General features: G+C 37.6%; 2 protein-coding genes across 5 annotated transcripts in view; one reads left to right on the top strand and one right to left on the bottom strand.

The window, feature by feature from the left end:
* Positions 1-13,467, top strand: part of ASPN (asporin) — a 43,269-nt gene extending 29,802 nt beyond the window's left edge. For both annotated transcript variants that reach the window (XM_034775709.1, XM_034775710.1), the window contains exons 7-8: positions 1,373-1,511; positions 12,134-13,467. In XM_034775709.1, coding sequence (XP_034631600.1) covers positions 1,373-1,511; positions 12,134-12,325 — 331 coding nt within the window. In that variant the 3' untranslated portion in view covers positions 12,326-13,467. The remainder of the gene's footprint in view (positions 1-1,372; positions 1,512-12,133) is intronic.
* CENPP (centromere protein P) overlaps positions 1-15,511 on the bottom strand; it is a 329,199-nt gene that overhangs the window by 170,730 nt on the left and 142,958 nt on the right. The gene's annotated exons all lie outside the window — the stretch shown is intronic.

Raw genomic sequence — 15,511 nt, 5'->3', positions numbered from 1 at the left:
TAAATTAAAGTGTGAGTGACAATTTATGTGAAGAGGAAATCTGAAAGTAGAAAATAAAAGTGAGGTACAGTAACTACTCCTGAGAATTTGGGGGATATGAAGAGTTACACTAAGCTGAAGATGAATAAATTTAGTTCTATAAAAATTTTAATTTTTCCTGATACTGTGTCTATATTATAACAATACAAAAATATTATTTTTCATTGTGCATAAACGTATTGATTGGGTATACTATTTGTTTAAATGTGACAGGTTTCAGAGTGGTAGCCATGTTAATCTGTCTCAGCAAAAAGAACGAAGAGTACTTGTGGCATCTTAGAGACTAACAAATTTATTTGGGCATAAGCTTTCGTGGGCTAAAACCCACTTCATCGGCTGCATGCAGTGGAAAATACAGTAGGAAGATATATATACACAGGGAACATGAAAAAATGGGTGTTGCCATACCAACTCTAACAAGACTAATCAATTAAGATGGGCTATTATCAGCAGGAGAAAAAAAACTTTTGTAGAGATAATCAGGATGGCCCATTTCAAACAGTTGACAAGAAGGTGTGAGTAACAGTAGGGGAAATAGTTTTTACTTTGTGTAATGACCCATCCACTCCCAGGCTTTATTCAAGCCTAATTTAATGGTGTCCAGTTTGCAAATTAACTCCAATTCTGTAGTTTCACATTGGAGTCTGTTTTTGAAGTTTTTTTGTTGGAGAATTGTGACTTTTAGGTCTGTAATTGAGTGACCAGGGAGGTTGAAGTTTTCTCCGACTGTTTTTTGAATATTATAATTCTTAACGTCTGATTTGTGTCCATTTATTCTTTTGCATAGAGACTGTCCAGTTTGGCCAATGTACATGGCAGAGGGGCATTGCTGGCACATGATGGTGTGACAGGTTGGATCACAGAAACCCCCTTGGGAGCTGCCACCCGATGTGCAAAAGACTACCCCTGCTTCTGTTTTCCCTGCCAGCTCAGGACTCCAGCACCCTGTCTTGCTGAGCCAGCCACTCCTGTCTGGCTCCAACAAAGATCCAGGGTCTGAATCACTTGCCCCAAAGCTGCAGGTTTACCTGAAGACAGCTCACAGTAGTGTGCTTGTCTTTAGCACTCAGATGCCCAACTCCCAATGGGGTCTAAACCCAGATAAATCCGTTTTACCCTGCATAAAGCTTATGCAGGGCAAACTCATAAATTGTTCGCCCTCTATAACACTGATAGAGAGATATGCACAGTTGTTTGCTCCCCCAGGTATTAATACATACTCTGAGTAAATTACTAAATAAAAAGTGTGCAAAACTTGATTGAAAAGGATGCTCAGCAATGCTGTTATAAATCACCATGCATCAGCAGTTAAGCTTTCTTATTTTATTTCTAGGTTGGGATTGGGAAACAATAAAATCAAAGATGTGGAAAATGGAAGTTTTTCCAGTATACCAAATGTACGAGAAATACATCTAGAAAACAACAAACTGAAAAAGGTTCCTCCCGGACTACCTGATCTGAAATATCTGCAGGTAATACTCCACTACAGATGGTTTTATTTTTGTTTTGTTATGCTGCTTACGGAACATAATTACTTTAACAATTATGTATCTTGGATACTGTTCTTACAACAGATACTCCTGGGGGAATTCTGCGCATTTGCGGACATGCAGAATTCATTTGTCTCGCATCATTTTGTATTTTCCTGCATAAAAAACATTTTGCCTAAGTAATGCTGCAATTCAGCCTTTTGCCCACCAGAGGCTTCCTTGGTGCCAGAACAGCCAGCTGCGTTCATGCCGGCTGTTCTAGTGCCACAGCGGCCTTTAGTGGGCAAAAGGCGGAACTGCAGCACTTCCTAGGCAAAATGTTTTTTATGCGGGAAAATACAAAATTCTATGCTCAGTGCTGCAGAATTCCTCTAAAACCCTGCCCGTGGAGCCAGGTTAGGACAGAGTGGGGCACACAGGGCTGCTCGGAGGTCACAGACTGGGGTTCAGAATGGCTAATGGGGGGGGGACAGATTGCACCCTGGGCTCAGGAGCTAATGGGGTGACAGCTTTGACCCTTGGGATGGGGGCAGCAGAGACCCATGGAGATGAAGGGTAAGGGGACAGGGGAAGATGTGCCTGACTGAATGGGAGAGGCTTGGAGTCAACTAGGGTGTGCATCAGGGAGGCTTCCCAATAGCCTAACAATCCCACCCACCTCTAAAAAAAAAACCTCCCACCCACACCCAACACCCTCCAGGTTCACTCCCAGGCTCCTTCTCTCCCACTCAGCTCTTCCGTTACCTCTGACTGCCCCAAGCCTTTGCACTGTTTCTGACAGGTGCAGGAAATACAGTTCTGTATTGTAATTTAAATGAATTACACAAAGTTCTGTGTTAATATGCCTCGTAAGGAATCTTTTTTTTTTTTTTTTTGGTCTATGTTGTTACTGAAAATACCTGCTGACATATATTTTGAAATAAATTACCAAAATAATTGTAACTGGCATGATTATATTATGTTATTTTGGCAAATAAAATATGCAGAATTTTGCAGAATTTTGAAATATTGTGTGCAGAATTTTTTTTTTTTTGGTGCCTATTTTTTAATTTTTTGGCCCAGAATTCCTCCACGAGTAAACAGAAAAATGGGAAATAATATATGTGTTTGAAGGGATAACCAAATGCAAGTAGCAGAATCACTCAACATAAGCAATTCTTTGCAAAGAAAAAACAGCCCAAACGGTATTTTGTGTGGTAAAGTAATATCTAAGACGACAACTGACCATTGACCCACCAAAACAGGGCAAATAGTTAATAAGTAAATATGTAACAGAGGCTTGTACACAGACACAGGCCAGGACTGAAATATTTTCATTCCCATGTTGAAAAACATTTATTTCCAAACCTACAAATTTATGAGATTACCTATTAAAATCAAGTTGAAACTGAAGCGTAGAGGGGGAAATCAAGGTGAAATGAATGATGCAGGTTTAAGGTTTGGAATTTAGGAACATGCCAAGGTTAGAACAGTAATCAGAATCCAAAATGCTTTCATATGCAATACAATATTGCATAAGTGGGAGGAGAAAAGCAAGATGGCAATCAGAATGATGTAACTTTAAGGTCTAATATTTCACAATCTGCCATGTCCATGATTTTATTCTACTGCAAAGCCAATAATTTAAGTTTACCAACAGTTTAGAGTATTTGTTTCTAGCCCTGATAGCTAGCAAGACATATTAAGGCTGTAAAATTATCACTAGCATTACTTTTTTTTTTTTAAAGTATAGTAAGTCAGATACCTCAGACTGCGGATTTTTTTTTATTTCCCTTGTTAAGGCTGTGTGTTAAATTTAGGCCATGTTTACCAGAAACATGAACAAAAATAACATCAGGAATGAGCCAAATCTGCTGATCAGGCAGAACAGTCAGAGCAGGGATCGGCAACCTTTGGCACGCGGCCCGCCAGGGTAAGCCCCCTGGTGGGCCAGGCCGGTTTGTTTACCTGCCGCGTCCGCAGGTTCAGCCGATCACAGCTCCCACTGGCCACGGTTTGCCGCTCCAGGCCAATGGGGGCTGTGGGAAGCAGCAGCCAGCACATTTAGTACAAATATTTGCACTGTAAACGATAAAGAAAAGAAATAGTATTTTTCAATTTACCTCATACAACAGGGGTCGGCAACCTTTCAGAAGTGGTGTGCCAAGTCTTCATTTTTTCACTCTAATTTAAGGTTTCACATGCCAGTAATACATTTTAATGTTTTTAGAAGGTCTCTTTGTATAAGTCTATAATAAAATATTGTTGTATGTAAAGTAAATAAGGTTTTTAAAATGTTTAAGAAGCTTCTTTAAAAATTAAATTAATATGCAGAGCCCCAAGGACCGGTGGCCAGGACCTGGGAATTGTGACTGCCACTGAGAATCAGCTCGCGTGCCGCCTTCAGCCCACATGCCATAGGTTGCATACCCCGTCATACAAGAACTGTAGTGCAATCTCTTTGTCGTGAAAATACAACTTACAAATGTAGATTTTTTTTTAATATAACTGCACTCAAAAATAAAACAACGTAAAACTTCAGAGCCTACAAGTCCACTCAGTCCTACTTCTTATTCAGCCAGTCGCTAAGACAAACAAGTTGGTTTACATTTACAGGAGATAATGCTACCCTCTTCTTATTTACAATGTTACCAGAAAGTGAGAACAGGCATTTGCATGGCACTTTTGTAGTCGGCATTGCAAGGTTTTTACTTGCCAGATATGCTAAACATTCGTATGCCCCTTCATGCTTTGGCCACCATTCCAGAGGACATGCTTCCATGTTGATAAAGCTCATTAAAAAAAAAACATTAACTAAATTTGTGACTGAAGTCTTTGGGGGAGAATTGTATGTCCCCCCTTCACTGCAAATGTCACAAAACGCAAAGACGGTACCAATGTGAGATTTCTAAAGATAGCTAAATAATATAATAATAATATATGGAGATATACCTATCTCATAGAACTGGAAGGGACCCTGAAAGCTCATCGAGTCCAGCCCCCTACCTTCACTAGCAGGACCAACTACTGATTTTTCCCCAGATCCCTAAGGGCCCCCTCAAGGATTGAACTCACAACCCTACGTTTAGCAAGCCAATGCTCAAAGGACTGAGCTATCCCTCCCCAGCACTTGACCCAAGATTTAAGAATCTGAAGTGACTTCCAAAATCTGAAAGGGACGAGGTATGCAGCATGCTTTCAGAAGTCTTAAAAGAGCAACACTTCAATGCAGAAACTACAGAATCTGAACCACCAAAAAAGAAAATCAATTGTCTGCTGATGGCATCTGACTCATGATGATGAAAATGATCATGCATCATTCTACTCTGCTTTGGATCATTATCGAGCAGAACCCATCATCATCATGGACACATGTCCCCTATATGGTGGTTGAAGCATGAAGGGACATATGAATTTTTAGTGCATCTGGCATGTAAATATCTTGAAACGTCAGCTACAACAGTGCCATGAGAACACCTGTTCTCACTTTAAGGTGACATTGTAAACAAGAAGCGGGCAGCATTATCTCCTGCAAATGTAAACAAACTTGTTTGTCTGAGCCATTGGCTGAACAATAAGTAGGACTGAGTGGACTTGCAGGTTCTAAAATGTTATATTATTTTATGTTTGAATGCAGTTTTTTTGGACATAATTCTATCTTCATAAGTTCAACTTTCATGGTAAAGAGATTGCACTACAGTACTTGATTTGGTGAATTGAAAAAAACTATTTTTTTGTTTTTTTTACAGTGCAAATACTTGCAATCAAAAATAAATATAAAGTGAGCACCGTACACTTTGTATTCTGTGTTGTAATTGAAATCAATGTATTTGAAAATGTAGAAAACATCCAAAATATTTAAATAAATGGTATCCTGTTACTGATTAATCACGACTAATTTTTTTAATCACTTGACAACCCTACTAAGTATGTTGAGCTCCTTGAGTTTATCACTTTAAAGCATGTTTTCTAATCCTTTAATCATGCTTCTGGGCTCTTCTCTGAACCCTTTTCAATTTCTCAGCATCCTTCCTGAATTGAGGACACCACAACTGGACACAGTATTTCAACAGTGGTAGAATTAGTGCCAAATACAAACGTAAAATAACCTCTCTACACCTACTCAAGAGTCCCCTGCTTATACATCCAATAGCAGCATTATCCTGTTAGCCAGAGAGATGCACCGAGAGCTTATGTTCAGCTGATTACACTGCTCTACAGCCAAAATGCTTCTGAAATAAATGTAGTCAAACTTTACTAATTCTGGGTCATTGAGAACGAAAATGATGCTTAAAATTGTTGATTGGCTCTAATTTTCAAGATATGCTATTGGGTCAGTATATACCACCCTTGACTTGGGAATGGCGGAGGATAAGTGAGTTATAAAGGGAAGGGATCTCAATTTAAACCAGAAATGACTAAAATACATCTTTGACTGGATCGATGAATAAATCTATGACTGGGTTTGGACAGTACTTGCTTTTTAGGCAAAACAATGAATGATGCAATCTGAAGCTGGTATTGCGTCATACATGATATGAATTGCATCATGTTAGTCCTAGAAGTCATGGATGATGCAATCATAATGAAGCTTACATCACTCTGCTGAACAAATTGCCCTATATCAGCTCTAGAAATCATACAGTGTCGTGTTCTCTTATTTGTCAGTGTTTGATTTTGCAAAGGGACACATTTCTGTTTAGCCAAAGTGAGCAGACATGCCTCGTACTTGTGTGAACAGTGCAGATAACTTCTCCTATGTTTGTGGTGAAGTGACTTTTGCATCACAAAAGCGCAGTATAACCACTATGGTTAAGAAAGCCTATCACCTTTATTTTGGCTGCAAAATTGGAGATCAGGACAAGAGGTGGGCCCCACACATATGCTGCAATACTTGTGCAACAAATCTTCGCCAGTGGTTGAACAGGAAAAGTAAATCTATGCCTTTTGCAGTGCCAATGATTTGGAGAGAGCCAACAGATCATACCAGCAATTGTTACTTCTGCATGGTGCCTCCAGTTGGGAAAGGTGTGTCAAAGAAGAAAAAGTGGACTGTGCATTATCCAAACATTCCATCAGCTATATGCCCAGTACCCCACGGAGAAGGACTGCCAGTTCCTGATGCACCAGAATCATTCTCACTTGAGTCAGACGAGGAAGAGGATGAAACTTCTGGTCCTTAACCATCAATGTCACAGGACCCACATTTTCTCCCATCCTCCTCCTCTGAACCACACCTCATAACACAAGGTGAACTGAATGACCTTGTCAGGGATTTGGAACTACCCAAGAGTAAGGCAGAGCTGTTGGGCTCCAGACTACAGCAGTGGAATCTCCTGGCAGGTGATGTTAGGGTTTCCATGTTCCGTGACTGTCAAAAGGATCTTGTCCCATTCTTCTTCATGGAAGGTGATCTTGTAGCCTGCAACAACATCGATGGTGTGATGGCAGCCCTCAACATCGTTCACGATCCAGATGAGTGGAGACTGTTCATTGATTCATCCAAGACGAGTCTTAAAGCTGTTTTACTGCATAATGGCAATGTTTTGCCATCAATTCCAGTCGGTCATGTAGTCCATATGAAGGAAACCTATGACAACTTTAAACAACTTTTGAGGTGCATAAACTATGACCAACATCAGTGGCAGCTTTGTGGCGATTTGAAGGTTGTTGCTCTCTTGCTTGGTCTGCAGACTGGATACACAAAGTACTGCTGTTTTCTCTGCGAATGGGATAGTCGTGCAAGAGATTCCCACTACGTCAAGAAAGATTGGCCACTCCGACAGTCATTGGAGCCTGGGAGGAAAAGTGTTCAGCATCCACCACTTGTTGAATCAAGGAAGATTTTGTTACCACCTTTACACATCAAGCTGGTTCTGATGAAGAACTTTGTCAAGGCCATTGACAAAACACAAGCAGCTTTCAAGTACCTCCGTGGAAAATTTCCAAGGTTAAGTGAAGCTAAGATAAAGGAAGGTGTCTTTGTTGGTCCTCAGATTCGTGAACTTCTTCGAGATGACACATTTGACCATGCACTGCGTGGCAAGGAAAAGACGGCATGGAAAGCCTTCCAGTTAGTGGCAATAAATTTTCTCGGAAACAACACAGCAGACAACTACAGGTTGTTGGTGGAAAACCTCCTCAAGGCATACAAAAGCCTTGGTTGCAACATGTCATTAAAGATACATTTTTTGCACTCTCATCTAGATTTTTTTTTCACCAAACTGCGGAGCAGTGAGCGACGAGCACAGCGAGCGATTTCACCAGGACATTGCAACAATGGAGAAACGCTATCAGGGCAAATGGAGCCCATCAATGCTTGCAGACTATTGCTGGACAGTGACAAGAAATGCTCCATTTAATGAATACAAAAGACAAGCCAAAAAGCGCCGAGTAGACACTGAATAGGACTAAACTATGTACATAATAGTTTTTTGCCTTTTGTTTCATCATAAATTTTATTTATATAACCCTTTTGCTGATTTTTAAAGTGTTACATAAACAGAACAGGTGAAATATTATCATGTAAAGCAACCATAAACACATGAAAAGACCTAGGTTTACAATTTATGATTAAAACTCTACTATCTACATGATATACATAGACATAAAATGTAAAAACTTAAATATCTTAGAAACAGTAGCCAATCAGTTGTTTTAATTGTCATATTTGAATTCAGCACATCAAAATACATAATAAATAGCACATTTTATCTCTGAAGCAGACAACTTCTCAAAAATTGTAGACCAGCGTTATCTACCATGAACCCCAAATCTTTTCCAGAGTCATTGCTTCTCAGGATAGAGTCCCCCATTGTCTAAGCATGGCCTTCATTCTTTGTTCCTAGATGTATACATTTACATTTACCCATATTAAAACACATACTGTTTGCTTGCACGCAGCTTACCAGCAGCAGAGCCTGTGGCACCTTATAGACTAACAGATGTATTGGAGCATGAGCTTTCGTGGGTGAATACCCACTTCGTCGGATGCATGTATTCACCCACAAAAGCTCATGCTCCAATACGTCTATTAGTCTATAAGGTGCCACAGGACTCTTTGCTGCTTTTACAGATCCAGACTAACACGGCTACCCCCCCGATATTTGACACCAGCTTACCAAGTGATCCAGATTGTTCTGTATCGTTGACCTGTCCTCTTCACTATTTACCACTCTCCCAATTTTTGTTTCATTTGCCAACTATATCAGTAATGATTTTGTTTTCTTCCAGGTTATTAATAAAAATGTTAAATAGAGTAAAGCCAAGAACCAATCCCTTCTGGACCCAACCAGAAAACACACCCATTCATTGACGATTCTCTGTTTACAAATACATTTTGAAACAGTTAGCCAGCTTAACTGTTCGTTTCCTGGTTTTCAAAATTTTGAGTGTCACTAAACTAAATGTTCTGGAAAGGAATAAGGTTAACTGTATGTTAAAGTTTTTGCAGGGTAGACTGATTTAAATCAAAGGAATTTAAATCACCAATTTTAATCATTTTTTCTTTTTCTGAGGAAAGGTTTAACCTAATTGATTGACAACAATTAAAATATGTTGATTTGAAACCAAATATAGCCTTCACACTAAATTTGGTACTTCTTTTTGCTAACCAGGAGACTATACTATGTCTCTACACATTTATGTCACCAATTATATTGCTTAAATTGTTACTCAGATTATTAATTTTTACTTTTTGCTATGTGAGAAAATTGGAAATAAAGCATTTCTTATTTACTAGATGATTCATTTTCTTTGCAATTTGTATCAAGCTCCACTTCTATGGAAATTGGAATTGAACTGAAAATGCACAAAAACATCATTTTTAAAAATTATTATTTATATTTAACTACTTTAAATGTGCTTAATATATACAAGAAATTTATCCAAATATATTTTGCATTTAAAAATAGCTAATTTATTAAACAAAGGAAGTGTTATCTGTAAATAGTGAATTGAACTGATTGTTTCTGTTTACCATATCCTTCAAGATTTTGCAACCAATAGATCTCATCTGCTCACATCTAGTTTTTATTCTTAGATTGGAAGAGGAAAATAAGCTTTCCTGCATTTTCAGTTCCAAATCAGTTTCTTAACTTTGAATGAACTAGTTGCTGAAATGAACTAGTTGAATAAACTGAAATGAAGAAAATATTCTCTTTTCATCTGCAAAAGAGGCTACACAGCACTCAAAAGCTGACAACACTTAAACTCTGGTTCTAGGTGCTTAGCCAGTGACTTTCCCCAATTCAGTCATTTGACTTTCTGTAACACTTTGGTAGCAAGCATGTATATAGACTGTCATAATATAAATTTTAATTTTAAAGAGTTTTTAAAGAAAAATTAATTTAAATTCAAATAAAAAATCTGTTTTTTAAATTAAATCAATTTTTATCTACCCTGATTTTTTTGGTCATGAATACTGATGTATATTTCCTGTTTTATTAAATCATGGTTATAATACAATTATGAATACTATTTTAGAACATGTTGCTTAAGATTATGCTCTCTAACGTATATACAAGCTGTGCATTTTTAAATGTTAATAAAAGAGTAGATGTTACTGAAATTAATACAATATTAGCTCTAGTAAGATAAATTTATTTTTATCTACTGTGAATTAAAGGTTACTCTTTAAGGAAAATGTAACAAATGCATATGCCCAAATATGTTACATTAAGAGAAGCTGCACATCTTCACTGTATATTAACCATTTTGCCATCTTATAAATGCTGGCATCTAAGTGGCAAGTTAGATGACACTATAGTTATATTGCTGAGTTGAATTTGTTGTTTCTTAATGCAGCAAATCACTGTAGAAAATTTCATGAACTCGCTCATGCACTATATGTTGCTCAAGTAATGAAGACTATCTGAAACATTTGAGCTTTCATGGTATAAAATGAGTTTGGGTTTGTCTACACAGAGAAGTTCATTTAGATTAAGGCAAGGTATGAATTTAAAGTGGAATAGCTATTCCTGATTAACTCCCTGTGTGGATGACTAGATGCGATAAATTGATCCCCACTGGATCGATCGCTTCCCGCCGATCTGGCCGGTAGTGAAGACATACCCTAAGGTGCCACAAGGGACTCCTCATTGTTATTCCAGAATAACTCACCACATAGACAAGCTCATACAGATCTATGCAAATAAATTTTTTGGTTTTCTGGCAATTCTGAAAAGCCATGAAAAAAACAGTTTCAAGTTGAACCAAAACCAAAACTGTGTTATTTCTGGTGAATTGAAAAGTCGAAAAAATAATTTTGGGTCAAACAAAACTTTTATACTGACATTTCAAAATGAAATATTTTCATTTTAACATTTTTATGTTTTTTATTTAAAAAAGCAAAGGGAATTTGAAACAAAAAGATGTTACAAACTGAAAAAAACAAACATTTTGTTTCAGAAATGTCAAAACAAAATGCTCTCACCTCCATGAATATGAAGTTTCCCAATGCAAGTACAATTTCCAGAGTACTGCCACTGCCTAGGAGGTTTAGACGGAGAGGTACATGTGGGTAAACTACTCGGCTGATGCACACCTTGGCACAAAGCGCAGAGCTTGGGGAGATGTGTTTAGGGAATGCTAGCACTACAGAGTTCACTTAACGCCTTTGGGTTCAAGTTGTATGTTTTAAATAACTTCACTCCTGCGGAGGCAAGACTACCTTTAACTTCTCTGAAATTCTTCAGGACCAGGCTAGCTACTCAGACTGGTAGTGTGAGAAACAGATTTAGGCCTAAGGCCAGGTCTATACTAGAAACTAGGGCGGGATGGTGCTTTTTGTGACATTACTATACTGGCAAAAGCCCAAGTGTAGATCCAGTTATATCAGCATAGACATGGTTTTACTGGAATTACTTATTTCTTTTGCTGAGCTGGCATAAGCTATTCCATCAAAAACACTTATTTGCCAGTATAAGCTGTGTTTATATTAAGAGGGTTTGCTGATATAGCTATACTTTTTCTAGTGTAGACCTGGCCTAAGGCCTGGTCCCCACTAACCCCGCACTTCGGACTAAGGTACGCAAATTCAGCTACGTTAATAATGTAGCTGAATTCGAAGTACCTTAGTCCGAACTTACCGCGGGTCCAGACGCGGCAGGGAGGCTCCCCCGTCGATGCCGCGTACTCCTCTCGCCGAGCTGGAGTACCGGCATCGACGGCGAGCACTTCCGGGATCGATCCGGGATCGATTTATCGCATCTAAACCAGACGCAATAAATTGATCCCAGAACATCGAGTGCCTGCCGCCGGACCCGGAGGTAAGTGTAGACGTACCCTGGGTCTCTACGCTGTTTACAGTTAATACAATACACATACTAGTGAATGCACATGTTAAAGGAAAAGGTATATGGGTATGTTATACATAAAGTCAAAGCACTGTGATAATAGGATAATAAATTAAATCTGACAATTTTGCAAAACGATGGAAAAATCCCCTTTCTAGTGACCTATTACCACCTGACTTTCAACTCTTGATACTATAGGGTCTTACATCCAACTGCTCTACAGAAAATCCAAATTATATATTTTTTTTGTCAGTGACTGCATCAGCATGCTTTTTCCCTACTTTATCAACTAGATGTTATCACGTATTTTTCTCTTTCTTATTCCTACAGGTTGTCTTCCTTCACTCTAATAATATTGCAAAAGTGGGAGTAAATGATTTCTGTCCAACGGGAGGAAGCACAAAGAAGACATTATACAGTGGCATTAGCTTATTCAACAACCCTGTGAAATACTGGGAAGTTCAACCTGCAACGTTCCGTTGTATTTTAGGCAGAAATAGCGTGCAGCTTGGGAATTACTGAAAGTGATACAGAAGTTTGCATATTCCAAAACTATCTTTAAATAGACTTGTTATGTTGCTGGTTTTACAATACTTGAAATCTGTTGTAAAAGGGAAATTTTACACCCTTTAACCAGTTTACAAAATATTTACACTAATTTAGAGATTGTAAATTAGAATCACAATATACCTTAGCAGTCCTTTGTTTTATCTGATAATGTTAAACTTACATTTTTGAGTAAATTATGCAAAAACCTTGATTTTCAAGGAAAGAAGGCCTCTTGGAAACTGAACTGGAAACTGTACTTTGATGTTTCCTATTACAGATTTTAAATTGTTTACTTAAATCTACTTAGTTTGCTTTTTTCTAATACAGAAGCAATGAAAAGCATTAAGTAAAAAACAAAAATTTTCTATGATGACTTTTTTCAGTACTGAAAATATTTTATTTTAAAAAGTGTATATAGAATGCATAAAAATTTGCAAACAAAAAATATCATATGTAGTATGTCAGATTTTTTACTGGTAAAATAAATTGGCTAAGAGCAATTAAAAAGGTATGGTATTTCAAATTTGATGTTGGTCTAGTTCTTCTAATGTCACTAAACCAGATTATATTTAGTCTTTTTAGTTAAATGAAATTGGGTTTGATACCTTAGAATTAAGACCTTTAAAACACTTAACTTTTTAGTATTTATTCTTGCAACTCTTAACCATAAAATGTCCATCAGTGTTTTGCTACCAACATAATTGTATGCTCTCTGAATACTAAAAGGCAGCATTCAAAATTTACCATCTGCTTCAAGCTTATTAGGAGCGGTTATTAAAATCTCTGTAGGGCAGCACAAAAATAGTAAGATTTTATATATATAAACTGTAATCATGTTCTTTATTTTAAATACGCTTCTTTTACATTTTTGACATTACATAAACCACATCAATAGTAATTAATAATCTAAAAGTACTCCAACATTGCTGAATATAAGTAGTGTATAATGTAAATGTAATTGACAGAACTGCTTATCTTGGATAACATGCAAACTATGAAATACTGTCAGTACTGTATAAAATGGATATTTTATATATCTATTTAGTGTATATTTGTTACTCATATTCATCATAAATTAAATGAACTTAAAGATTACCCTGAAATGTAAGTCTTTTAATAAAAATGTTGGATTGAAACCAAGTTATTTTGTCATGCTTTGGTCTATCCTGTCTTAGTGGAATACTGATAACATATACATCATCACTTACCACTCAGTTTATTATTTTTTTAAGTATTATTTTTGCAACATACTCCCAGTACACAATTATAAATATTGTTACGTATAATTTCTGTAGGTATCTCAAAGTAAACTCTTATAGTTCTTTTTAGGCTTTCCTTGTATTATTCTTTGTTCCAGTTCTGCACACATTGAAGATAATTTAATTCTATATTTTCTTTTACTAAAGCACCAAGTCCCGTGTTTTCTTTATTTGAAGTTCTAGTGGAAAGTGATGAAGAAAGGTACGGTATGCAAGCAATAGTGCAAGGAAATTCAACCGCTCTCTCCCTCTCACTTTTTTCTCTGAGATGATATTCTAAAAGATTATTCACTTTGTTATCTAGAAGTCTTTCGATAAAGTCTTCTAAACATTCTCCACTCAGCACAATTTCTTGTTTTGACTTCAACCCCACAGTCTTTTCTGATTGTACTGCACAATTTTTGTGATCAGAAAAGTTTGTGGAATATGGGTCAAAACAAGAAACTCTGGCTAGTTTTCAGTGAGGAGTAATGGGTAGGAATTTCTGGGAGTAGGCCCTGTTGGGCTTGGGATAGTATAAGTGGCAGCTGCTGTTGACAGTGGTGATGTTGGTGGGTGCTGTTAGGTGTAGTGCTGACAAAGGGTTTGTGGGTGCTGTTTCAGCACTTAGCCTTTCCACACCACTCCCAACTGTTGAGCACTCTACTCCAAGTAAAAATGCTGTTTTCCGTGAGTGGCAAACCAGTCAAGTGCTACGAAGAGTAAGGGAATAGCCAACTCATTGCCTTTAAGAGATGCTTCGAAGGAGCCAGTGTTGGTAGGCATAAGGGCAGGAATAAGGAACTGGAGTGGGGGCAGAGTGGCAGAAGCAGGAGGAGAAAGCAGGCCTTCTCCTTCCCTCCTCGTAGCTCTCTCCTATTAGAGGCCACCAAAGTTTTAGTGATTTCATTAACGCTCCCTACATGAACATGACTAAGGCTACTTCATATAAAGGACTACAGGAATGAAGACTATTTAAGATACAAGTGTGAAAGATTACAAGTAGGTAAGAGTTTAGGTGGGATTGATTTCTGATGTATATTATTCTCTTTCCAACTACCACAAGGTGATGGTGCTTAAGACATTTGCTGCTGTCACTAACGTGGCATCATTTAAAGCACTTAAATACCACTACAGGTTATAAAAATACTAAAATAGATTAAATAAAGTAGATAGAAAACCATTTAAACAGCTGCTTATTAGAATACTGTTCTAAATAGAATCAAACAAATACAGAAATATAGGTGAGTTAAATTAATAGATTTTAAAGCCAGACAGGACCATTATGATCAATCTAGTCTGACCTGCAAAACATAGGCAGCAAAATTTCACCAACTGCATCAGGCACATAACAAAAGACTTAAATTTAAAAAAATAATGGGTGATTAGGTAATTAAACACTGTATCATAATGCATACTCATAAAGGGACTGTATTAAGGTTGCACAGACAACTTTAATTCTAGCATTTCCTAACCTTGAAAGCTTGACTTTGCAACTTTAATAATGTTCTTTTAACATAGCTTTTGTATGCAATTTCCTAGATTGTTAAAAAAGCAAACTAAAAAAATCAAATTATATCATGTGGCATCATATTGATACCAACATGGTTCATTCTCATGGACTGCTGCCACCTGAGCTCCCTAAATAACTGATAGTACTATGCTGTCATCTTCTATTTGGGACAGCACTACAGTGGGATGAAACACTTTCTGTGTCAGTTACACAGATAATTTCTTTCAGCAGAGGAAGTGTGAAACTCAGGAATCTTGGGTTCCATTCTAGGTTATGGAGGGAGGGTGTGGTTAGTAGGCATAGACCAGAGGTCTTAAACATGCAGCCTGCGGAGTTATTTCCTGCGGCCCGCCATAGGCCCCAACTCTGTGGGTGCTCTGGGGCTGGAGCACCCATGGGGAAAAATTA

Source organism: Trachemys scripta, chromosome 7 (assembly GCF_013100865.1).
Source record: "Trachemys scripta elegans isolate TJP31775 chromosome 7, CAS_Tse_1.0, whole genome shotgun sequence".
Lineage (NCBI taxonomy): Eukaryota > Metazoa > Chordata > Testudines > Emydidae > Trachemys > Trachemys scripta.
This window is presented reverse-complemented; position numbering and strand designations above follow the sequence as displayed.